At 41.5% G+C, this 27964-nt stretch overlaps 1 protein-coding gene across 3 annotated transcripts in view; it reads right to left on the reverse strand.

The window, feature by feature from the left end:
- AQP9 (aquaporin 9) overlaps positions 1-27964 on the reverse strand; it is a 688967-nt gene that overhangs the window by 239822 nt on the left and 421181 nt on the right. Inside the window, exon 6 of one of the 3 annotated variants that reach the window (XM_044078903.1) lies at positions 12530-13562. The exons of the other annotated variants lie outside the window; for them this stretch is intronic. Coding sequence (XP_043934838.1) covers positions 13517-13562 — 46 coding nt within the window. The 3' untranslated portion in view covers positions 12530-13516. Of the gene's footprint in view, positions 1-12529; positions 13563-27964 lie in introns of those variants that run through there. 3 annotated transcript variants of the gene reach the window in all.

Below are 27964 nucleotides of genomic sequence, written 5' to 3' on the forward strand. Positions count from 1 at the left end.
CACTCCATCTGAACTTCCGTCCATCACCCAAACAGTATTTAACCAAGTAGAAAACTGGTTCCAACATCGTTGCCTCCTCCTTAATGCCAAAAAAACAAACTGTTACTATTTACTTCAACTATCAAATTCACCCCAATAGATTTCTCTATTACATCCATCGATGGTGCAATCATAGCTCCTGACCCAACTACAAAACTCTTAGGTGTATTGATTGACCACAACCTCAACTTTGACTCACATATTAATGCCACTATTAAAACTGTAAACAGAAAACTTGGATCCTTATATAGGATAAAACCTTTTCTCACCCCAGAAGCCAGAACTACTATTGTCCAGACCCATCTGATCTCCACCCTCTTCTATGCCTCACCAGTTTATACTAATCTTTCCAAAAGCAACCTAAACAAATTGTCCACTTCTTACAACAATATTGCCAGGTTTGCTACTGGGTCCCCATTTAGAACTCATCACTGTCTAAATCTCAAACTTCTAGGATGGCTTGAACTAAATAACCAGCTAGAATTTCAACAACTCTCCATTACCCATAAAATTCTGTACCAGCCTAGTAATACTCCTATTCTTAGTAGCATCATCTCCCCCTACACAAACCTTACTAACCTTCGCTCAGCAAATAAACTACTGATTACCATCCAGAAATCCCACAACAAGGCAGGTGATTCTCTTTTCTCTAATACAGTGGGGAAGATTTGGAACAAGCTTCCCACAAAACTTACATCTCTCTCATCATTACCACTCTTTAAAAAGCAACTAAAGATTCAACTAAAAACACAATGGCTTTGCCCTTGTACTAACCCTGACTAACCCCTCCAAATACAACATTATTCTATAACTCTCCTCCTATAACCCATGCTGCAGTATTAGCAAATCCATCCCTCACCCCCTTCTTAGTATCTTATTTCCCAAGATGCTATCACTGAGTATGCTACTAACAACATTTGCCTTCTTCAGTGAGCTCTTATCTTTCCACCTTGTATATTAACCAATCTATTTCTTTCACTATGACTGTAATTACTTCTTCATGTACATACATTCAATAATTCTCTCAGTGTTATACACTTTTTCATAACCAATTTACATCTCTATAAAGGCACATTCATACCCAATATACTAATCAAGAATATCTATCTCTTTCCCTTGGTAATAATACTGTATTTTACCTTATTAAACCCAGTAGTCACAATCTGTATATTTTTAGTACTGTATAACTCAAGTTGATGAAGACATTTTTCAAGTATATGTACTTTATATATTGCATGGAATTTTGTTTGTTTGTCTTGATTTATTTAGGTTAAAGTGGAGCTTATCTCCCAAGGCCTCTACTGAAAATGGACATGTATCCAGTTAGACTAGCCAAATGTAACTAGACAAATGTAAAATAAATACATAAATAAATAAATATGTGCTCTGGGTCTGTCAATGTGTCAGGTTAATAGCACCAAACTTCTAAATGTGTCCCTGAGGTTGTTATGCAGTGCCCCTGATTCATTGTTCATTCTTCCCCATTAGTATGAGAGGTCTGCTAGTGAGAGAAAGTGCATGTTCCGCCGACTACCTTAGAAAGATGACAGAATAATAGGGTTGGGGTTACCACCTGTCCACCTTTGCGAGGGACACTCCCCTTTGGGCAGTTGTGTCCTGCAAAATAATTGTAATTATGGCAAATGTCCTGTGATTTTAGCACAAAGATTTCCTATATTGTCTGTAGTAGTTGCATCAAGCAATTATTTTGTATCTGAAGCACCTAAATGTTATAAGAAACAGTATAAGCAACTATAATGGTACAAGAATAACCTTTTATTTAGGCAAAACAGTGAAGTACTCTCTTTTGTACTGGCTGTGGGTATGTTTTGCCCTGCAAAATCTGACGCCTCTACATAAAGGTCCCACAGGGTTGCCACCTTTTCAAATGCCCAAAGTGGGACATGTTCTGTGGAAATGTCAGATTTTCCAGGGCAAAACATACCTACAGCCGTGCATAGTACAGAAATTTACTTATTTGCACAAATAAAAGCTTATTCTAGTAACTTTTAAATTGCTGATGCTACTTCACATAACATATAGAGGTTTCATATATAAAATAACTGTTTTATGCAACTATTAAAGAAACTTAGGATATAATATTGTCCTGTAATCTCAGGACATTTGCTATGTCTTGATTATTTTCGCAGGACACAACTGCCTAAGAGGGACTGTAGCTCACAAAGTGGGACAGGTGTTAACCCAAAAGTCCCACCTTGGCCAATTGAAAAGGTGGCAAGCCTATAATAGGTATGCGGTAGCATGACTCAGCTGACGGATGTGGCTCCCAAAACCCAATTATTTGTCTGTATTGAAGAGTCTCGGTTCCCATGTATCAGCTAAATGGGAACAGATTGTATGAGGAACAAACAAATATGATTAATTCACTGGACAGGCCGCCAATTCTGTACAGTCGAACACCATGCCGTTGCCTAATGGGCAGCCATTCCCGATACTGTAGTCATGTAGTCCGATGTAATAGGCATCACAAGGTAATATTGTGGTCCTCGCTCCCAGCCAGTGGTGTGAGTGACAGATGCAAGCACCAATGTTGGTGCATTTGCAGGTGCAGGTAGAGGCTAATCGAGTGTAAGAAGCTGTAACCAGAGGTCAGCAGTGCTTAACACCGCACAAACCCACGCACACCTGCTCCAAACTGCTTTAATGTGCCTTACTCCCTCCATATCCAATGGCTTTGTTCTACCCTGCAACTAAATAAACATCCTCTGCAAGGGTCGGAACCAGGACCCTGCACACACAGCTAATGTGAAGTACCAATACGCCATGGCAGATATACAGACAATGGACAGTACCACAAACATATCATACAGTGCAGTCATTCAACAGTATAGGAATGTATCCCATCCTGTAGATGTATATGTGAGTGTTTATGTCCAGCATATAGGTACATACATATATAGAGATATAGCAGGAACATACCATGTGGCAACAAAGCATTACAAATGAATGAAACAGGAAACACCAGCGACGCCTGTATTATGTAGTGGTGTTGTTCTATGTGATCTCAAGACTCCCTCAGACATACATGTGTCATTCATACATGCAAATAGCTGTACATTGGCCGTATACATCACTCTGTGCATGTAATGTACATTAACACAACAGTACCTGTCCAATCATTATGTGTGAACAGTACTCTTGCAAGGTGCTGTGTGCAACATCATCATCATGATAAAGGTAAATGGGGTAACCATAGAGGGACCGGTAGTGTTGTGTGTACAATGGGGTCGTCCTCACCATGTGTACCTGGACCATTAAGGAGTGATGTGCATACCAGGATCGTGTGCCTGAGGGACAGTGGTGAGGATAACAGGAGTATGTTGTGATGTATATTACAAGGGTTACATGTGTCCAGTGGGCACGTGTGTGAAATGGACAGCTATGTATAGGGCAGATATTGTCCTAGGAGCCGATTGGCCTTATGTTTCTGTAGGTGAGGGTCGGATGTAGGGGATGGAGTGTAGGTATGGCCATGTAGGATAGGTAGGGTAGGATCACAGAAAAGACTGCATACAGGGTTGGTATATGACACATGTGGGGGGATACACCCTGGGCAGGGATGGGTTTTCGGCATTCACAAGCTCATGGGAACAGTGGGACGGAGGTCCCCAGCCATGGGCAACCACCACTGCACCTAAACAGCTGCAAAGGAGGCAGTGCTGGGGGCTGTCCAGGAGGGGCAGCATCACCCTGTAAATGTGACACTCTGCCCTTGAGCTTGTGTATCTGGTTTGGAACCCCTTAGTGAGCCCCCAAGCATCCAGTCTGGGACAGCACAACAGCAGACATGTACCTGTCTGGTCCTGCTCCCAGGGGGGGCATGCTCCATCCTCAGTGGTGGTACCACCAGAAGGTGGTGCAGAGCCAACAGAGGTTTATGTCCAAGGCTGGGCCCTAGATGTGCTAGTGCCCGGTGCCATGATCAGCTGAAATGTGACAGGAGGTTCTGCCGGGACCTCCCAACCCATTCAGCCTATGGTGTTGCAGTTTAAACCCACATATGGCTTAGTGATAGACAACAGCATACAGGATTACCTACAACAGTATGCATAGATATCACCATCAACTCAACACAACAGATGGTATAGATTTGCAGAGGGAGCACAACACATGCATATATACTGCATGCTATGTATACAATGTGTAGTAGATGTGTGACTGCAGCTATGAACAGTTGCCCATTATTGGCTTGTCACTGGGAACCCCAGACAGTGCCTGTCATACCACTGTTTCATGTGACACATGTCCAGTCAGGGATGCGATGGCAGTAACACATCCCTATCATCATGTACTGTCTGCAATCCTCACACTATGCTTCTGCTGTGCACAGATGTGTGTTCAGTGCGTAACATAGGAAACAAATGGTTGCACACACTGACCATTTCACAGATGGCCCTACAGATGGGGGTCCCTCATGAACAGAGTACTGTCATGTCTGTATTAAAACATGCAGAATAGCCATTACCACACACATGTTAAACAGGCAGTAGTCTCAATGCAGCATAGCTACACGTACATGCTGTAGTCATGTGTGGCACATCACCCTCCTGTCTTTAGGCTATTTCCCACTGTGTATAATGTTTGAGGTACATCTGGATATCATCTGCGATGCCGTGTCAGAACACCACATCCAGATACCACTCACAGCGACTGTCATGGTCAAATACCAACATGTTTTCCCTAGATAATGTACTGTGTTTATGATGTGAATGGCTATGGGAACACCATCACAGCTGTTCCACATGCCCGGAGACTCCCCATGCTTTGGAACATGATTCCAATGTACATCAGGCAAGGCCCATCACTAGCACTCTTCAAGGGAAACCTTGATGGGTGGATGGGAGACAGACATGTACCCCAGGGATCACTGCAGTGGCTCTGCTGGACAGAGGCACAGGGAACTAATGGCTCTGCCATTCAGAGGCACAGGGAACTAACCTAAGGGGGAGGCGAAAGCCAGCACACTCTAGCTAGGCTTATAAATACCCTTGGGAAGACAGCCTAGTACCTACCTTTGCACTTATTGCATGTCTTATGTGCATGGCAGTTAACTAGCTCTTCCATTTTACTTTGCTATCATGCTGATAAACTGTTGGGTGACTACAAGTCATATGTATCCTTTTATTGTGTATTGTAAATGCCAATAGACATAACTAATGTTTGCCTAACATAACAGTAATGCTATGCAACTTGTAATACATATCTGCCTACAATACTGTACATTGCACAGTTATTGGCACAATATCCCACAATGCAAATCATAATTGCACAGTGGGCCAACCTTCGACATGTTATTCTCAGTAATACACCCATACATATGCCTACTGTTACACTATATCAACATATACTATCCCCTGTTATAGCACATGTTTGTTAGACCAGCCCTGCCACTGACAGTGGCTGGTGAGGAATATTTGGGTTCAAAGCCCTTATATAGCATCCCTTTTGGTGTATGCAGTGTTTGCCTTGTGATCTACAGCAGTACACACATAAATACTACAAGCGTTACTATGCTCAACAATACATCACTACAAGATAACTGTTTCCACTATATGGATTGCGTGCACTTTAAATATTACAGAACAGGTACTACATACACAGACATATTGAGTGTTCTACATATCTTAGTAACCCGAGGTGTCGTTGACTGTTAATTCAATCCTTTTCAGTTTGTGTTTCAATCTTCTTTGTAATGTTCTGCTGGTATATACAGAGGGTTTGAATGTATGATAAGCCATCCTTTTCTAGTTAAATATCGGTAACATGTGCTATCCTGACAACCAACTAGTGTTCCAAAGTAGTTAATTAGATGCACATCAGCTGTGCAGCTACTCCATTAGCCAATACCATGGCAACAGTGGTGTATAATTGAGTACTCCACTTGGGCGTTGTCCGATTGCCTTACTTTCAAGGAAGACGGCCTGGATGTGTTGTTTGTGATGTATTTCAACAGCTATATGGAGACAGACAGGGATATATTAGCTTCATGACTCCCGTGGATTGTGTGTGATGGCTGGAAGATGTTGTTCTACAAGTGAGTACAGCTGTTATATTTCAGAACATTGCTACTTATGCAGGGTTTGTTTGAACCTGATACTTATACAGATGTTTTAGTCTGGCAAGGATGTTTGGGCAGCTCAAGGCTGTATGGCTATGCATGAGCTGTTAGGTGGTTTACAGTGTGCTTACCAGACATGCTTGGTTTGGTGTACATGTGTATCATACTGTGCTGTTAATCAGTAATTGGTAACACTTCCTGGTGTACACACAACCCTCTGAAACGGGATTAGTGCAAACAAACCCTGTAACATCAGCAGCTGTTCCATTGTATAACAACAACTATTTCACATAGGGCCATGTTAGTGTGTCTCTGACAGGGTATGTTAAGGCTTCTGCAGATGTCGTACAGTGAGTGAATGATTTGTGATGTTATTACAGTTTGTATTGTAATTTGTTTGGGTGAGGGGGTGATGTTGGTGGGTGTACATAGCAGATGCAGGTGTGTAGGAACTGCTTTTATACATAATCGATATGTGCATGAGGGTTCCTTCCCTATTTGAACACCTATTCTTTAGTGGTCTAATACTGTTGTAATTGCAGGCTGATTCATTAAGGCACTGTTAATTGGTTCCTGTATAGCATGCAGGTGATGTTAGTCCTTGAATCCTTTCGGCAATACATCGGAATGTAACAAAGTGTTGCTACATGAAAGCTGTGCATTTCTGTCATAGGTATTTGCAGTCACTGGAGTTGTGTTGGTGACTGACCCTCTTTGGCTAGGGTTGCCACCTTTTCAAATGGCCATAGTGGGACATTTTTGGTACACACATCAGATTTTACAGGCCAACACAAACCCATGGTCAGTACAAGGGATAGAACTTTCCTTTTTTGCCTAAATATAGGCTTATTCTTGTAGCAGTTTAGTTGCTTATCCTGTTTCTTGTAACATGTAGGTATTTTAGATACAGAAAGAACTATTGTATGCAACTATTACATTACATATGGGACATAATTATGTCCTACAATCTCAGGACATTTGCCAAGTTTAATGTTTTTGGTCAGGACACAACCGCCCAAAGAGGGAGTGTCCCTCGCAAAGTGGGACAGGTGGTAACCCTATCATTGGCTCATGTCCATAGCACATATTTGTAATGGTGTATAGGCATATACTCTCCATATCCTTTGTTCATAAAATTTGGTCGTGGCCGAATGTGTGATTGCTATGGTCCATGTTATACTCATATATGAACACTTCAACTGCTGTATACGGGATACCTACGGAATCCCGAAACCACACAATTCTGATGCCCACAGTACTGGGCCCAGACTCCCATACCCCACATTATTGACAACGACAGTAACTCACGAAAGTAACACAAACATGGAACACACACATGCACACACAGACACACTGCTACCCACCACATCCAAACAAACCATCCTACACTACGTATGAGCAGGTGGGCAAGCCCCCCTACACCCCCCATGTGGGTGTCTGTGCCCCCCACACCCCCTCTACTTTAATATTCTACCTCCTAGATCGCACAAACAGACGCACAAATCAAATCCACACCCACACATTACAGTCCCCCAGAAACACACACCACACTCAGAACACACACTTACACACACTACAGCCCTCAGAAACACACTTACACACAGTAACCTACCTGAACTGCAACACCAGAAGCACTGACTAAATGTCCCTTAACATCAGGATTTTAAACCTCGCACTTCTGGTGTTTCGGTACTGTGGTCTTTCGGACTTTAAGCCTCATGATTACGCACTTCAGTATGTCAAGCAGTTGATATGTGGTAGGTATCCCATTTATATGTACCCCCATGATTATGTAAATGTTGTTAACCTACCTATATATCTACATATATATGTATATCCCCATATCTCTCTCTCTCTCTCTCTCTCTATATATATATATATATATATATATATATATATATATATATATATATTTATATGTTGATTTATATATATATATATATATATATATATATGGGTCTACTTCGAATGCCCGAACCGCCGATTCACCGACAGGGAAATGACCGACGCCAGAAACCCGACAACGCAGTTGACCGACACGCTCGAATCCCGGCAGACGGAAGACCGACAAGGGACTGTGTAAGCGCGACCTGGTAAGTATGCGATAGTGAGGGATGTAGGAGTAGGGAGCGGACAGGTAAGTGTTGAATACTCAGGGATGTAGGGTTAGGGTGTGTGATAGGTGAGTGTGCGGTAGTGTCGGAGCTTGGGGTTTGGGGTGTGTAAGTGAGTTAGGTTAGGGTGCAGGTAGGGAGTGTGGTAGTGTCGGAGCTTGGGGTTTGGGGTGTGTAAGTGAGTTAGGGTTAGGGTGCAGGTAGGAGTGTGTGCGGTAGTGTCGGAGCTTGGGGTTTGGGGTGTGTAAGTGAGTTAGGGTTAGGGTGCAGGTAGGGAGTGTGTGCGGTAGTGTCGGACCTTAGGGTTAGGGTTTGGGTTAGGGCTAGTGGATATGTGTTGTAGTGTACTGTGTTGTTGACGTGTAGTGTGTCGGTGTTATGGTGTTCGGTGTTCGTTGTCGGGTTTGTGTGTTGTCGGGTTTCTGGCGTCGGTCATTTCCCTGTCGGTGAATCGGCGGTTCGGGCATTCGAAGTAGACCCATATATATATATATATATATATATATATATATATATATATATATATATATATATATATATATCTACATAGATAGATAGCATACACCTTTCATTGGGTACATGCCGGTTTGTCCTATTTTCACACATTCCTACCTTTTGTGTTTTAACCTGTCAGTATACACAACTGCCATTGGTACATCTCAGGTAGCTTAGTGGTAGGTTATTGTGAAGATTGTGTACATGGTTGCATATTCTAATCCTGGCAGTGATAGCTTACCTCTCAGAGCAGGCACTGGTAGTGCAAGGGTGATTAATGCACATTTCAGCGGTTGTGTGTTCCAAATGTTTATTATTCTGTGGAATACTACCTATATATGCAAACTGTGTTTAAGGTATACTATGTAACATTTAAATCATCTGTGAAGATTCCTGTCAGGGTACTCCCCATTATTTGGAACTACATCCCTGATTACATTATACGAAACCTCTCACTAACACTCCAGGGAATCCTTGCAGAGTGGGTGGGGAACAGTGGATACACCCCAGGGATCCCGCAACTGGCTCTGCTCCACAGAGGGACAGTTAGTTAATCAATGGAGTGGCAAAAGCAGACACGTTTTGGCTATGCTTATGAGTGGCCTCGGGCAGTTAGGCATGTACCTACCTATGTATCTATGAATCTATGCATACAGTATGGACACATGCTGATAGCTTAATTTACTGTTCAGGTATTGACTTACCTTGTGCCAATGGCAGTTGTGTGTACAATAGTTGAGGGCTACCTATGTAGGATGCACACAGTAGACCACCTATACATGACAATTCACAGGTGGTAGTGTGTGTGTGCCATCCATGTTTGCTGTGTGTGCAGGTGGAGAAGGGTGTCAGTCCATAAGTGCCTACACTGTCAGTGTGTGTGCTATATGTTCCCTCTTTGCCAAGGCATGGGCATACTGGGCACACCTCCATCTGCCTACTGGGGCTGGCACAGGGTGTTCGTGGTCTGAGTCCCTCTGTGCTTGCAGGAACCTTGGCAATGGTGGTGGGCTGTGAAGGCTTTCACCATTCTGTCTCTTCTGTAGCTGTTTCCACAGGATCATATTGTGTAGCATGGCACATATTATGAAGATGTGGGCACACGTGCCTGGAGAGTACTGCAAGGCTCCACCAGATATGTCCAAGCAATGGAACCGTGATTTCAGCATCCTAAACATGTGCTCTATGATGATTCTGGTTTCTGCGTGTGCCTCATTATGGCATTCTTGCGTGGCTGTGTGTGCATTTCTAATGGGAGTCATCATCCACGGTTCCAGTGCATAGCCAGCATCCCCCACCTGGTGGCCATATGGGATGTCCCCCCTGGCAAATACCTGATACAGCTGTGAGGCATGCCAGATTTGGGAGTCGTGATAGCTTCCAGGGCTGGCAGCACACATATCCATGATAATGCCCTGGGCATTGCACACAACCTGGCAGTTGATGAAGGGGTATCCCTAGCGGTTTATGTAGCTCCTACCCTGCTCACCGGGTGGTGTCTTCATGTGTATGTGTGTGCATTCTATTGCACCCAGTACCTCCGGGTAGTCTGCCACATGGTGGAAGAGATGCATATTGCTGGCCAACTCCTCCTGCGTTCAGGGGAAGTATATGTGCTCATTGGCATGTGGTAACAAGGCATCCAGGAACTGGTGGAGTACCCTGGATGCTGATGCCTGTGAGATCCCCATGATATCCCCAGTTGGCCTTTGAAAGGTACCTGTGTCTAGTATTCTCAAGCTTACACATACCTTCATGTCCACTGTGATGGGATCCCCTCTGTTATTTCTGGCTCTGAGGCGTGGTTGGCACAGCTCAACAAGTTGCTGTATGGTGCCCCTGTCCACCCTGTAACACTCTACTATCTCCAGATCATGTAGCCCCTGGTAGGTTACCCTGGGTCTGAACACTCTTCTCCTCCTCCAGTGCCTGAGATGGTTATCAGCATCATCCTCCACACCACCGTCAGTCTCCAACACATGCTGGTGAATCAAAGCTATGGCAGCCCCTAACATGTACATATTAAAAGTTCCCCATCTGTATACACCAATTGTGCAGAGTGTCTGGGAATACACAAGTGTGTGTGTGGGGCTTTTACACCTTATACTATTGTGCAATGGATGATGCTGGTATAATTGGGTGTGTATATGCAATTCAGCTGCAGGGTATCTTAATTATGGGTTTTACAGCAGGTACTGCTATTGTGGGGCCTTTGGTGTTGACTTACGCTTGGCTGCATTGATTCATCTAGTGCCCTTTACTTCACTTTTCAACCTGATTCCCCTCCCATTGTCAGGCATGCATCCAGCTGCCTGCTTTCTTGTTTTGTACTTTCACAACCCAGGATTGTGTTGCGAAATGTGTTATGTAGCAGATCTACTGAAAGTTTGCTTTGTTCTGCTGTGACAGTTCTCTTTTCTTTGCAGTACGGCACCTCCCCTTTTCTGTTCTGCAGGTAGCTGCTAGCAGCCTTGTTAGCTGTTGTCTATGGCCCACTGTGAGTTTCTAGGTATTAATTACTCATTTGTACTCCAATTACCATGCTGCAGCATTTCCTTATTGTCTTCCTGTATCCTTCCTGCTTCAGCTGTGGTGCGTGCCGCACACAGCCATTTAACAGGTTTAGAGCACATTTTCATCCACGTTCACATGCACTTTCAGTTACCTTGTGTGCTCTCAGCTAAGCAAAGCTATGGCTACTTCCACACCCCTCTCCTGCGGCTTTGCTTAGCAACAGGCAACCTGGATTAGCAATGCTCCAATGTGCTTACAGCTACAGTAGCGCACCCCTCTCTTGATGTCATGTTTACCTCCAGGCCACACCTCGGTGTTGTACTGCTACACCGTGTGGTACATCCTTACGCCGGCAGGGAGTTTGCGATTCAGTATTACTTGACTCATTTGCATGGCATTGACTACTAATTCCTAGTTACCACAAAGAGCACTGTCACAGACCCTTAGCAACACTTGCGCCATGGTTGTGGTGTAGCATGCATGCCATTGACTATTATGAGGAATTCATGAATTGTGTTACATTGCAGTTTTATGACATCTAAATATATTTTCATTGTGATCCCGTTTGTTCACTGATGCACTGCGGTTTTACTTTGTGTTAGTGTGGCCATGACATTAAATGTTATTTTTTATTTGTTGTGCATGTTTTTTTATGCCATTGGCTATATATTTAGCCATTGGCATATATTAACATTATAATACATACGTTTGGTCCGCTTTCATGGCTCCGATTTTATGTTTGAAAAAATGTAAACCATTTTTTTGGTTTACATTTTTTCATGCTTACCCTATGCCTGCACCACTTCATGAATCGCTATATACCTTCATTTGCATGTTACACTGCTGCGCATGGGGTAATTAGCATACATGCACCTGGAGCTGCGCAGCTCTGGCATACGCTGGTAGTGCACATGGAAACAGCTCGTACCTGAATCGCTCGGTGGCCATATTTGGCATTAGATCGCCGACGCTACTCCGGCGCTTGGTGCAAGCTTCATGAATCCTGGGGAAAGACTAAATCAGGGTGCAGTATATTCCTGATCAGACACTGACTAGAGTTTAGAAGAGATAATATAGCAGTTAAATTATTACTTTACACAGTATTATATGTGGAAATATTCCAAGAGCACATTTAAAATCCCAATACATTTACAGAAACACACTAGCAGTACGAGCCACCTAGCATATGCAGACAAGAAATACATTGTATCAAAGTGAATGCAGCTACATTCTCACTTAGAATGTGGCAGGAAATAACAGTTGCATGCATACAAGTGAAACAATGTTGCAAGATGAAATGTCGCTAAGTTCTTATTTAGAAATGTGGCAGGAAAAGTGGAATATCAACAGCAGTATGTAAATATTAACTGCTTATAAAACACTATTAACTAATTATTTTCATTTCATCCAAATGTGCCACTGCAGCTAAGAGGTTCAGACACAGGTTACACTACATTGCACAACACAGGTGCAGCACATTTACAATGTGAGCTATGAGAACCAGAAATTCAGTTTCAGACAGCTAATGCTATGATATACATACTATTTTCTGATACAGGACTTTATGTTACTAAACTGCACAGGCTTTTAAGGAACAAAGATAACATTAGAAACCAGGAACAGTCAATTTACAGTAATATCCAAGATTACCATGTGAGCACGGTATCAGGGCAGCCACCCGGCTGGGTAAGATAAGCAGGAATAATTGGAATTTAAAAATGGCACCTTGGGATGTGCAGAAATAATACTGCAATAGCCAGGAAGTGAGGTACTATGGGGGGGGGGGGGCTACACCAGAAACTGGGGATATGCCCAAAGAAAACAACCTGTAAGTATGATGTTTTCTTTTTTGTTTTTGTTTTGAAAAGGGAAAAAAGGTATTCACCAAATGTAAGAATGTAGTTAGCTGTCTTTACCTTGCTAGACATATTTATTTCTTTTTCTGTTTTACAAGGGGGGATGATTAACTCACTGGGAAGGTTAGAAACAGAGATAAAGGTAAACCAGACAAGTTTTAAATTTATTAGCGGGAGAAATATAAAGTGAAGGATGGGGGGTACTTATAAGTGGGTCGGAAATGTAGACAGGGTTGAGCTTTCTTGATACTGCGCTCACTGCAGCTACCTTGCCTAACAAAGTCACTAGTTTAGGGAGAAATAAGGTAACAATCAGCTTAGGCAGATTAAGCATTATTCATCCTTTATAATTTTTTTTATGGATGGTGATGCTGTCCATTGGGTGATGCAGCCGTTCCTATTAATGGCTCCTTTAGTCCTCAACGGGCATTAGGTACTGGCTTGCTTATGGGTGGAGCAGGGTGCCTTAGAGGAAAAGGAGGGAAGAACAAGATAGAAAATATGTTAGGATAACATGCAGAGGGGGCTAGACATCAGCCAACACTTTTCACTTTAAATGCACAATACTCTAAAAAACTCAAAGACTTAAACAGGGTGCAGTATGTTCCCAATAAGACACTGATTAGTGTTTAGAAGAGATGATATAGCAGTTAAATTATTATTTTACACACAATTATATGTGGAAATATTCCAAGAGCACATTTAAAATGCCAACACATTTGCAGAGACACACTAGCATTATGGGCCATCTAGCATACACAGATAAGTAATACATTATATCAGAGTGCAGCTACGTTCTCATTTATAATGTGGCAGGAAATAACAGTTACATGCACACAAGTGAAACAATGCCGCAAGATGAAATGTCTCTAAGTTCTAATCTAGAAATGTGGCAGGAAAGGTGGAATATCAACAGCATTATGTAAATATTAACAGCCTGTAAAATACTAAGTAGCTAATTATTTTCATTTCATTCAAATGTGCCACTGCAGCTAAGAGGTTGAGACACAGGTTACACAACATTGCACAGCACAAGCAGCACATTTACAACATGAGCTATGACAACCAGAAATTCAGGTTCAGACCACTAAGGCTATGATATATGTACTATTACTGATGTAGGACTTTATGTTACTAAACCACACATGTTTTAAGGAACAAAGATAACATTAGAAATCAGGGACATTCAAGTTACAATAATATCCAAGATTTCCATGTGAGCACACTATAACAACAGTCACTCGGATGGGTAGGATGAGTTGGAATAATTGGAATTCAAAAATGGTACCTTGGGATGTGCGGAAATAATATTGCAATAGCCAGGAAGAGAGGTACTGAGTGGGGGGAGGGTGGACTACACCAGAAATTGAGGATATGCCCATAGAAAACAACCTGTAAGTACGATGTTTTCTTTTTTGTTTTTGTTTTCAAAAGGGAAAAAAGGTATTTGCCAAATCTATGAAGGTAGTTAGCTTTCCTTACCTTGCGAGATGTATTTTTTCATTTTCTATTTTACAAGGGGGTACTATTAATTCACTGGGAAGGTTAGAAACAGAGATAAAGGTAAACCAGACAGGTTTTGAATGTATTAGCATGAGAAATATAGAGTTAGGGATGGGCGGTACATATATGTGGGTCGGGAATATAGACGGTGTTGGGCTTTCATGATTTTGTGCTCACTACAGTGACCTTGCCTAACAAAGTCACTACTTTAGGCAGAAATAAGGTAACAATCAGTTTAAGCAGATTAATTATTATTCATACTTTATAACTTTTTTTTATGGATGGTGACACTGTCCGGTGGGTGCTGTGGCCGTTCTTATTAATGGCTCCTGTTGTCGTCAACAGGCACTAGGTACAGGCTTTCTTAAGGGTAGAAGAGGGAGCAGGGAGGCACAGGAGGGAAGAACAAGATAGTAAATATGTTAAGATAACATGCGAGGGAGGGGTTAGACATTATTTATTTATTTATTGATTGATTTATTGACATTTGTTAACCAGGTTAGTCCAACTGGGCTTGTGGCCCATTTTCAGTGGAGAAGCGAGGAGAAAAGCTCCAATACATGAACAAAATTATGGAAAAATCTTACTTTAACAGTATGATTTTGAACGGAGAAAACTTGGTTAAACAAAGAAATGTATTTAAGCATCAAAATTTCAGTTATACAAAAAAATGTAAATAAAAGGTAGAAATTGCAATGGATGCACATCTTTTTTTTTTTTTTTTTTTTTTTTTTGTTTATAATGATGGTAGCAATTATATTTACATATTTACACACAGAGATTTAACCAACAGAACTGATTAGAAAAACATTAGTATGTAACCTAAGATAATGGAGTACTTATGTGAAAGAGGAGGGAGGAAAAAAAAGTATTACTGTGTGGTGCTTAAGTTGGTACCAAACAATGACAAAGTTTGGAGTTAAGTAAGTAAAATCTGTGTTTTTCTTTAAAGTGTGCTGGGTGGATGATGGAATGTATATCTATAGGGAGTTTGTTCCAGGCTTGTGCAATGGAGTATTTGTATAGGTGTTTGCCTATAGTTTTATTTGGTTGGTATGTGAGCAGTAGTTGCTGACTGGAAGTGTGGAGAGTCTGATGTGGTGTATACATTGGGATGAGTGAAGTGAGAGCAGGACAGGATGCACGCTTATTAAGAATGAAATGCAACATCTGAAGTTGAGATAGAAGTAGGAGCTGAGGAAATTCAAACCACTGGAGTGAGTTTAAAGCAAGGCAGTGATGTGCATTGTAAGGTGAGTTTGTGACAAACCTAGCTATTTTGTGGTAGGTTTGTTGGAGTTTGCTCAGGGTTGTGGTTTGAATATTAGTGAGTACAGGGGCAGTATATAGGAGGGAGGGAAGGAGGAGGGTTTGTGTAAGGGAGAGTCTAGCAGTGGTAGTAAGAATTTTTTTATTGCGGTATAGTAAGCCAAGTTTCTGGTTTGTCTTTTTTATGCCTTGGAGCCAGTGGAGATTAAATTTGAGTTCATCATCAATATCATCATCATCCCCCTTTTTCCCATTTACATGGGGTTGGGCTATCGTATTAACTGTCGTCAACTCTCTCGATTCAGTGCCACTCTCCTGCCTTCTTCAACACTCATGCCTGACTGTCGCAGATCTTCTTTCACACAATCCATCCACCTCTTTGCTGGACGCCCTCGCTTCCTCTTACCTTCTTCCTGTCTGTCCCAAATCTCCCTCACCAGATTGTCTTCTGCTTTTCTACACATGTGCCCATACCATCGTAATCTGTTTTCTTTGATCTTTTCTACAATTGGAGCTACTATGGCTTCTGCTCTTATGTCCTCATTTCTTCGCCTGTCCCACAGTGTGCATCCTACTACCTTTCTCAGGCACTTCATTTCCATCACCTCTAGCTTCTTCAACTGTTCTGCCTTTACTGCCCGGGTTTCTGTACCATACAGTAGTACTGGTCACACCACTGTCTTGTACACCTTACTTTTCAGCTTCTTTGGCATTCTTCTGTCATAGACTACACCTGATACTCTATGCCAGTTGGCTGCAGCCCCTCTGATTCTAGCTTTGACCTCTTCATTCAGACTACCCTTCTCCTTAACCACCCCTCCCAGATACTTGAAGCTGTTTACCTGTTCCACTATCTTCCCATCTATCTCTATTCTCAGCTTCTTCTGATTTCCCCAATCTGCGGCCATTACCACTGTCTTATCTGTGCTTAGTTTCATCCCATGCGCCTTCAGATTTGCATTCCATTCTCCTATCCTTTGCTGAAGTTCTAGATCAGAGTCTGCCTGTACTGCCACATCATCTGCATACAGTAGCTTTGTTGCTCTGACTCCTCCAACCTTTTTGCTGATGTAGTCCATTACAAGTATGAACAGCAGTGGGCTCAGTGCTGAACCCTGGTGTACACCCACTCCCACTGGGAACCCCTCAGTGAGGCCAAACACTGTTCGTACTTGAGTCACTGGGTCGTTGTACATAGCCTGTACTAATTCTACCAATGTTTCGGGGACTTCAAACCACTGCAGTACTGCCCAGATCAGCTTTCTTGGGACCTTGTCATATGCTTTCTCCAAGTCTAGGAAAGCCCAGTTTGACTCTCTCCTCTTCTCTAGTTTCTTCTCAAGTATCTGTCTCAATGCAAACATCAGGTCAGTTGTGCTGCATCCTGATCTAAATCCGAACTGTTCATCTCCCATCTTACATTCTACTATTCTGCATATCCGTTTATCAATCACCCTCTCCAGAACTTTCATGCAATGTGGTAGGAGTTTGATGCCTCTGTACTGTCCACAGTTGTGGATGCCCCCTTTGTTCTTGTACACTGGCACGAGTATGCTTATTCTCCAGTCATCTGGGATACGCCTTTCTCTCCACACTGCAATTAGTACCCTCAGGAGCTATATCTCCCCTAGCTCACCCAGCATCTTTATCATATCGGCTGTGACCTCATCTGAGCCTGCTGCTTTCCCTGACTTAATTTTCCTTAGTGCTGCTCTTACTTCTTCTAAGCTGGGCTCCTCTTCTACTCTCATTGTAGGCTGTTTCTGGGGCAGTACCGCTTCTGTGAGGTTTTCTTCATTCAGAAGCTGCTTTAAATACTCCTTCCATCTGCCTTTGATGTCCTGTGGGCTGGTAAGCAGGTTGTTGCTGGAATCCCTTAAGAAGGGTGTCTGACTATCTTCTTTATCTTTCTGTCTTTGCCTTGCAACCTGGTATAGTTTCTTTGTGCCCCTTACTGAGTCACTTTCCAGAAGCTGATAGAGCGCCTCTGATGCCCTATTCTTTGCTATTGCAACTTCTTTCTTAGTTTCTTTGTTAGCCAACCAGTAGTCCTTCCTAACTTGGTCAGTCTTTTCAATCTCCCACTTCTTCCTGCACTCCTTCTTTCTTTTGATTACTTCCTGCACTTCTGCATTCCACCACCAGCTTTCCTTATGTACCTTATTTCCATACCTGGCTCGGCCACATATCTTTTCTGTAGTCCTAACACATGCTGTTTTTAGGTGCTGCCACTCTTCTTCAACTCCACCTATTTCCTCCTCTTCTTGTTCATCATCAATAATGACCCCCAAAAGTTTTGTGAGAGATTCTGGTTAGATTTAAGTCTTATTAAGGGATGTAATTTCAAAGGTGGATTTGTGGTGAGTGAGAGATCGAGGCAGAAAGAGAAGGAATTTGGGTTTTTTGGGGTTAAGGATAAGTAGATTATTGGATAACCACTGTTCAGTGGATAGAAATGACTGTTGAGTTAGAGTGTGGAGTTTAGAGATATTGTCAGAGATAGAGATAAGGGTTGAGTTGTCCACATATGGATGAGGGAGGATTCTTTACAGGATGTTTAGAGGTCATTGGTAAAGACACTGAACAGGAGAGGTCCCAGAATGGAACCTTCTGGCACTCCGGTAGGAACAGATATAAATGGACAGGAAGAAGAAAGACATTTGACAGATTGCTGCCTGCAGGATAAGTAACTGGAGAAGCAGGCTTGGGAAGAAGAAGATAGATTTAGATTTGCAAGTTTAGATAGAAGCAGGGGACAGGAGATGGTGTCAAAGGCCTTGGAAAGGTCTAGGAAGAGACAAAATATGAGCTTATTGTTGTCTAGGGCCTCAGCTATGGTATGTGTGAAGGATAAGAGGGCAGTAGTGGTGCTATGGTTAGGACGGAAACCATGCTGAGTGGGAGTGAGAAGGTTGCTCTAGAGGAGATGGTTGAAAAGCTGAGAGTGTGTGTATTTTTCAAGTATCTTAAAAAGGGGGATAGGATGGCTATGGGGCGATAGTTAGAAGGGTCTGTAGAGTTACCACCTTTATGCAGGGGAATGGTGAAGAAGGATCTCCAAAGGGTAGGGACAGTGGATTCCTGAATGGATTTATTGATTAGGATAGATGCAGGATAGGCTATGGAATCAGCAGCAATTTTGAGGAAGGTAGGAGGTAGGTTGTCAGTAGAGGGACAGCAGGGTTTAAGCTTTTGAAGAAGAGAGCTAATGTAGGAGGTAGAGGCTGAGTGTAAAGAGAATGGAGTACTACTGAGGGGTTAGGAGGGTTAAGTAGAGAAGTAGTGTTAAGAGTTGGTAGGTAAGAGGTTTTGGATGGAGTCTATGAAGTGCTTATTGAGGAGAGTAGCTGTTTCCAGCGGCGATATGTCTGGGTAAGGACAGGGAGCAGAGGGGCAACCAGGAGAGAGAATTCTATTTAGGGTTGACCAAAACTTCCGAAGGTTAGATTTGCTGTTGAGCTATGCAAAGTTATAGAAGGACCTTTTGTCGTTATTTATTTATTTTTTTGTCAAATTCCTAAGATGCCTACATTTGTGGAGTAGAGGAATTTCCTTAGTTTTATTCTATGCTTTCCAGGTACTCTCTCTCTTGTGCATAAGGGACTTGGTTTCACTTGATAGCCATGGGGCATGATTAGATTTTATTCTGATCTTCCTAGAGGGGGCAAGCGAGTTAAGGCTATTCAGGTAGATGCTATTGAACATTGTTACTGCATCATTAAGAAGGATTTGTTTAAGGATAGACCATTCTATACTAGAGAGAATGGAGTTAAACTGGGTTGCATTGAAGTCTGATAGTTTATGACAGTCCCTCTAAAGGTGGGGTTTTGGGGGTGGTATATCTAAGAACAGAGGTGAGAAGGTGATCACTAAGGCAGTCAGATGAGGTTGTAGGATTATGGTAGTGGTGGGGACAGTTGGTGAGTATCCAGTCTATGATGGAGCTAGAATAACTGTTTTTATGGTGATGGGTAGGGGTAGATATCAATTGATGGAAACCATGCAGGTTGATATTCAGTTGTGGAGAGTCAGTTTTAAGTTTTAACCAGTCTAGGTTAACATCTCCCGAAATGATGGTTTTGTAGGGGTATAGTGGGAGAACCAGTAAAGGATATTTTCTAAGGTGGACAAATTATTCCCAGGAGGGATGTAGATGGAAGCAATGACAAATTTCTTTTGAGAATTAAGGTAGCAATTTAGAATGATAAGTTCTGCAGGGTGAAAGTCAGGGATGGGTGTGACATCAGCCAACACTTTTCACTCTAAATGTACAATACTCTAAAAAACTCAAAGACTAAACAGGTTGCAAAATGTTCCTGATAAGACAGTGATTAGAGTTTATAAGAGATAATATAGCAGTTAAATTACTGCTTTACACAGTAGTATATGTGGAAATATTCCAAGAGCACATTTAAAATACCAACACATTTACAGAGATACACTAGCAGTATGGGCCATGTAGCATATGCAGATAAGTAATACATTGTATCAGAGTGCAGCGATTTTTCTCATTTCGAATGTGGCAGGAAATAGTTACATGCACACAAGTGAAACAATGTCGCAAGATGAAACGTTGCTAAGTTCTTATTTAGAAATCTGGCAGGAAAAGCGGAATATCAACAGCAGTATGTAAATATTAACAGCCTGTAAAACACTAAGTAGCTAATTCTTTTCATTTCATCCAAATGTGCCACTGCAGCTAAGAGGTTGAGACACAGGTTACACTACAATACACAGCACAGCTTTAGCACATTTACAACGCGAGCTACGACAACCAGAAATTCAGTTTCAGACCACTAAGACTATGATATATGTAGTATTACTGATACAGGACTTTTATGTTACTAAACCGTACAGTGTTTTAAGGAACAAAGATTATGTTAGAAACCAGGAACAATCAATTTACAGTAATATCCAAGATTACCTTGTGATCTCGCTATTACGGCAGCCACCCAGCTGGGTAGGATGAGTGGGAAGAATTGGAATTTAAAAACGGTGACTTGGGATGTTCAGAAATAATATTGCAATAGCCACGAAGTAAGGTACTGAATGGGGGGGTGGGGGGGGGCTACACCAGAGACTGAGGATATGCCCAAAGAAAACAATCTGTAAGTACAATGTTTTCTTTTTTGTTTTGGTTTTCAAAAGGGAACAAAGGTATTCACCAAATATAAAAAGGTAGTTAGCTGTTCCTACCTTGCTAGATGTATTTTTTTTCTTTTTCTATTTTACAAGGGGGTACTGTTAATTCACTGGGTAGGTTACAAACTGAGGTAAAGATACACCAGGCAGGTTTTGAATTTATTAAGTCAGGGATGGGGGTGCATATAAGTGGGTCAGGAATAAAGATGGGGATGGGCTTTCATGATATCATGCTCACTGCAGCTACTTTGCCTAACAAAGTCACAACTTTAGGCAGAGAGAACCTGTGTCAGTGAAACACTAAAGTGCTTTCAGCTACACTAGTGTATGTTAGAGTTGTATTTAGTCTGTCCTCCAAACTGAAGACTGTTTCCCTTTCACTGTACGCGTGCACACTAGTAGTCCCCCCCATTTTTCTCTCGTTCTATAGTATTCCTAGGTCAATTACTTAAAACTACTTTCTCTTGGAAAAAGTTTACCTATGTACCTGCAGCCCATACTTCTTTTGTTTTTCCCTGCAGAAGTGGTGGTCCTTTTCACCACTATGTACTAGATTAGTAGTATAACATTTATAGTTATTAGGTAAATACTGCACCACACTGACCTGGAATTAACTTAGCTTGGTTTTCCTGTTTTCTTTTTAGCAGCTGGCTTAGTCCAGTTTTTCTGACTCTCAACCTTGCATTACTTTGTGTCTATCCCTTCCCAAACCTTGAACCTGCACACCTCCTCTCCCACTTCAGCTTAATTACAGAGGTATCAAAAAGCCTGATGTAGAAAGGCACCATCTTTTGACTTAGCTTTTCTGCCTTGCTTCATAGGAATCCCCAGTAGTGTGCTTGTGTGTAAGTAGCCCACTACCCTCTAGGTGGCTCCATACTATTAGTGCATCCAAGTGCCCCACCTGCCCACTAGGTGGCTCCATACTATTAGCTTTAGGGTCTCTAAATCCCTTTACCTCTTCTACATCGAATCCCTCTAACACAGTTCTTAGTCATCTCTTTATTATTGTTCTCTCTCACACTGTGGTCCCAGTATAACTATATAAATATTTCCTTATATCACGCTGTTATAATCTCACTTCCATCTTTTTTTAAGCCTCTTACCTTCTTATACATCTCAGCACACTTACCTTCAGACTTCAGCATTCCACTGATTGATTGTTCTCCTCGATCTTCTTCATCTTTTGGCTCTACCTGCTCCGTTCGCCCTGTGGGCTCACTCCGCTCCTCTACCCTGCCCCAAATTCCCACCCGCCCCCAGTTGTCCTACACTTATTATCACCTTGCCACTCCCTCTCATCTGACACCACTCCCACTCGTCAGAATCAATCAGCATTAACCAATCATTCACAGGACAGTTTCTCACTATATGCTAATTATAAACACCCCAACTCTATTTTAAACAAGTATTACTCAAATACCCCTACAATGCCTCCCACATACTTTTAACAAATCTTCAAACTCTAGTCCTATTTACTGCCTAATACCCCCACTTATAATTCTCTATCTTCTCACAGCCTATGAATACCAACACCTCCCTGACACCCACTATCCTAGAACCAAAACCAGTACTACTAATCAGCCACATAATTCTAACCAACCACTACCCCACCTCTCATCAAACTCTTCAAATGCAAAAACTCAACATCCCATTCGTGCTTCATATATTAATCCTAGAACTAAATACTACCATAAACTCTTATTAAAACTCCAGAAACTTGCTATTAGATTACTACCTAACTTCATAGTGGATGATGACATCCACCCTAACCCAGGCCCAACCCCACCTGTTACTATCAGCCCCACAAATAAAACCCATACTAGCCTATGAAACTCAAATAATGCCCCCAACTCACTCCTAGTGTGTCACCTAAACATTAGAAGTATAAACAAGAAAATTCACTACTTACATGTCCTCCTGGATGTCCACTCCCCTGATATACCATGCCTTACAAAGACCTGGCTCAAGCCTACTACCATTGATAATGAGATTATACCCCCAGGGTACAATATATTAAGACTTGATCACATCTCTAAGAAAGGAGGGGGGAGTAGCCAGCTTCTATAAATCCACTCTGGAAGTATCCAAAACTAGTAGCCCAAATGCATTGTTTACTAACAATGCAGAAATAGGTGATCTGCGGCAGTGCAGTGGTAGTGTTGTTGCCTCACAGCAAGAGGTTCTCCCGTTCAGTTCTCAGCTGGAGTGCTGGGAGTGCCTTCTGTGTGGAGTCTGCATGTCCTCCCCACAGTTGGGTGGGCATTCGAAAGACATGTGTAATGGGCGTGCCTTCGTTGAAGGTTGAACGTCAAGCTGGCACCTCGGCGTTCATCAAAATATACTGCCAGTCATTAGCGGACCAGAGTAATGCTGTGGCGACCCCTAACCAGGAAAAGCCAAAAGACAACAACAACTAACCATGCAGAAATACTCATCACAAAGGTCCAACTCAACAAACAGAAATCTATAAACATTGCATGTATCTATATTCCCCCAGGTGACAACATAAATACCTTGGAGGGTATCCTCCAATGGCTCTCCACTAACTACCCCCAGGAAATTATTATTTTTTTTTTTTTAATTTCTTTTTATTGACTTTTAGTTATAACAAAACAAATCATACAAAACTATAATACATTATAACATATGTAAACAGAAGTCACTCTACAAGAACTAACTATATACAGAACCCATCTATGCGAGGTCCCTAAAAAGAAGGTTTAAATGCAGAGTATTTATGTTAGTATAAACTCATACACCATTCTCCAAGTGTCCCTCTGTGTAGGATTTAGCCTCATGGAATACCACAGATATTTGTGGGCAGAAATATGCTTCCCAGCAATCTTTTGGAGACCTTCCCAAGAAAGAGTCGATCTATCCCTCCAATTTAAGGTGATATAGTATTTTATCAGCATAAAAGATGTTATAAGAAAGTGTATATTCTTGACGTCCTTCCCTTCCGGGGGTATATGGAGGAGGGCAAATTGCCAAGAGAGCGTAGATTTTTCATAGCCCATTATTTCTAGTTTGACTCTGAGGGCACACCAAAGCCTGTAAGCGCACTTGCAACTCCAAAAGATGTGCATGATATCTGCTTCCATCGTAGGGCAGAATTGGCAAAAAGGAGGGATTTCATTGTACATCTTGTTTAGTAAAGCTGGGGTATAGTATGCGTTATTTATTAACATAAGTTGGGTATATCTGAACTTTTGCAGGGGAATAGTTTTGGAAAATTTTCGAATGGCTTGGGCAATGGACTCAGAAGAAATCGAGGGGTCTTGTTTTAACCAAAAATCAGAATGGATAGCATCTTTCGAGCATCTGATTGCAGAGATTAGTTTATAAGCGTGAGAAACCATTTTCTTTTTACGAGTTAGAAGATTCCATAATACCTTACATAATTCTAATTGGTATTCATGAATGTCGATACCCGCCCAAAATCTACTACAAATATCTTTTAATTGCCTAATCATGATGGAGTATTTGAGCGGAAGCTTAAGTCTGTTTCTGATGGAAGACGTATCATCTATCTTTAGTGAAAAGAAGTCAAGGACGGTTTTACTTTTGATCAGGGGGTATGGATTCAAATTAATCATATTCTCGTTTAGTTTAATGTTAGGATTAAGGTGTAAAGGTTGGAAAAGAAGAAAAGGTAGGAAATTATTATTCTCTGGGATGTTCATATCGACTGGAATACTTGCTATTCAGACTTCCCCTCCACCCATATAAATTTGCATGGCTTCTCCCAGATATCTTCCCCAACCAGAATCAATAAGCCTAACAAAAAGGAAAGTATCCTAGACTGGATATTAATAAACAACCTACCCCAGATATGTAAAACAGGCACCCTACCTAAGGACTTTAGTGATCACTTCCTGACCTGTATCCTAGACTGGATATTAATAAACAACCTACCCCAGATATATAAAACAGGCACCCTACCTGAGGACTTAGTGATCACTTCCTGACCTGTATCCTAGACTGGATATTAATAAACAACCTACCCCAGATATATAAAACAGGCACCCTACCTGAGGACTGTAGTGATCACTTCCTGACCTGTATCCTAGACTGGATATTAATAAACAACCTACCCCAGATATATAAAACAGGCACCCTACCTGAGGACTGTAGTGATCACTTCCTGACCTGTATCCTAGACTGGATATTAATAAACAACCTACCCCAGATATATAAAACAGGCACCCTACCTGAGGACTTTAGTGATCACTTCCTGACCTATATAATCAGAAAAAGAAATGACATCTCTCAACAATCTTCATTTAAAACCATTAGAAGTTGTAAGAACTTTATTCAGACTAAATTTCAGAATGAACTTAACACATGTGACTGGTCCAGCTTATGGCTACTTCCACTAGATGAAGCTGTCTCACACTTTAACTCTACATTTCTTGCTTTCCTGGATAACCATGCTCCCCCACGCACTATCAGAACCAATAACAAAGTAACACCATGGCTGTCCAATGATACAAGACAAAAAATTATTAGAAGAAACAAAGCGTGGACCTCCTGCAGAACCACCAAGTCCCCAAAAGACCACCTTATATATAAACAGCTGAGAAATGATACAAAGAAGTCTATTATGCTAGACAAAAAGAATTACTACTGTAATCTGCAACAAAAGCACCAAAATCAACTACAAAAATTCTGGTCAGACATAAGCAAGCTTCTCCACCCAGGCCAATCAACTACACCTACCCCATTAACTACCCTCCAACAACCTCCTAAATTGTTGCTAACACCTTCAACTTTACATAAACCATGCAATCCCTAGCCAGTAAACTATCTCCCTATACCCAAATGTATCACCAACCCCACACCTGATAATAAGATCCCCTTTAAGCTTGATCCAGTACCAACATCTTTTATTAAGTCCCTACTTAAAAAACTGAAACCCACCACCCTTTCAGCAGACCTACTACCTGCAGAATATCTCCAAAAAGCCGCTAATGAAATAGCATACCCCATATCAATTTTAATCAATAGAACTACCCATGAAGCCTATAACCCCCACATTTAGAAAATCACCCACACTGCTCCTCTTCATAAAGGGGGAGATTCCACTGAACTTTCAAATTATAGGCCTATAGCCATTCTGTCTCCCTTGGTTAAAATAATGGAAAAATGTATCCACAAGCAATTTCTTGCCTATCTGAATCATAACACTCTCCTAGCCCCCTCCCAGCATGGATTTAGACCTTGCCATAGTACAACTTCAGCCCTTCTCTCCTTCTCCCATACAATAAATCAAAACCTTAATGACAACAAGCTCTCCTCAGCCCTATTCCTTGACCTATCCAAGGCATTTGATATGGTAAATCACCAACTACTCTTAAACACATTAAAACCACTCTCCATAGATAACCTAGCAATTACCTGGTTTCATTCTTACCTAAGTGACAGACAACAAGCTGCACTGTGGAAGAATAACCTATTGTCCCTTTTACCAGTCACCCTTGGAGTCCCACAGGGATCTATATTATGTCCCCTTCTATTCTCCATATTCATTAATGACCTGCATAAAGTCATTCCTGATGCAACTTGTATTCAGTATGTAGATGACTCAACCCTAATCTGTTCTGCCACCTCCCCCACAGATTTACAATCCTTGTCCCAAATCACTTTCAACAAAGTAGAGAAATGGCTCACTGGTTGCCAACTACTATTAAACCCAAATAAAACCAAACTATTACTCTTCTCCCCCATTTGCAAGGTCCCCTCACCACCTCTCACCATAATATCTAACAATGGTACCATAATTTTCCCAGAACCTAGTACTAAACTACTGGGAGTGATCATCGACAACAACTTCAGGTTTGATGCTCACATAGACAAAACTATTAAAGCAGTAAATAAAAAATTAGGCTCTTTATACAGGATTAAATCCTTCCTAACTCCATCTGCTAGAACTGTTATGACCCATACACATCTGCTATCGACCCTTCTTTATGCCTCACCCATCTTCGTAAACCTAAGCAAATCAAACCTCAATAAATTTACTAGGTGCTATAATAACATTGCCGGATTTGCCACAGGATCAGCTTATAGAACCCATCACTGCCTTAACCTTCAATTGTTAGACTGGCTTGAACTACTCTATCAACTGCAATATAACCAACTAATAGTTGTTCACAAAATCCTGTACCAACCAGACAGTACACCCATACTGAAAAATATTATTACCCCCAACAGTAACCTAAAATCCCTTCGGTCTTCCAAAAAATTGCTAGGGCAAACTGTTAAAACCAACAATTCAGCTGGTGAATCACTATTCTCCAACTCTGCTGGTAAAAACTGGAACCTACTTCCTGCTGAACTCTCTTTATCCCAATTCAAAAAATCCCTGAGGAAATACCTAAAAATGCAGTGGTTTTGTCCCTGTACAAACCCTGACTAACCCCCACTCAAACATAATTCATATATGAGAACCTCATTACAAGAATAAAACTCTGACTCTCTTAACTGTTTAAAATTCTGTGTATCACCCACCTACTGGGAAGATTTAAAGTTAACACTACACCATGTATGATAACCACCTTAATATACGTGTTTTCCTTTTTCAGATGAAATCTTTAACTATTTCTTTCTTAGCTACTTGCTTCCAACCTTTGCTGTTTGTATGTGAGAAAAACATGTACCTGTGTGTACATATCATTAAACAAATCTCAGTTTTGTGATAACTCGTGTAATAATTTCACAGTATTTACACTTTTTTTTCTACAATTGGAGCTTTTCTCCCAGGGCCCCCGCTGAAAATGGACCTGTATCCAGTCGGACTTTCCCGGTTAACAAATGTATAATAAATAAATAAATAAATAAATAAAAATAAGGTAACAATGAATTTAAGCAGATTAAATATTCATACTTTATAACTTTTTTTTATGGATGGTGACTCTGTTGCGTGATGTGGCTGTTCCTATTAACGGCTC

Source organism: Protopterus annectens, chromosome 7.part1, assembly GCF_019279795.1.
Source record: "Protopterus annectens isolate FY-2018-M chromosome 7.part1, PAN1.0, whole genome shotgun sequence".
Classification (NCBI taxonomy): domain Eukaryota; kingdom Metazoa; phylum Chordata; order Ceratodontiformes; family Protopteridae; genus Protopterus; species Protopterus annectens.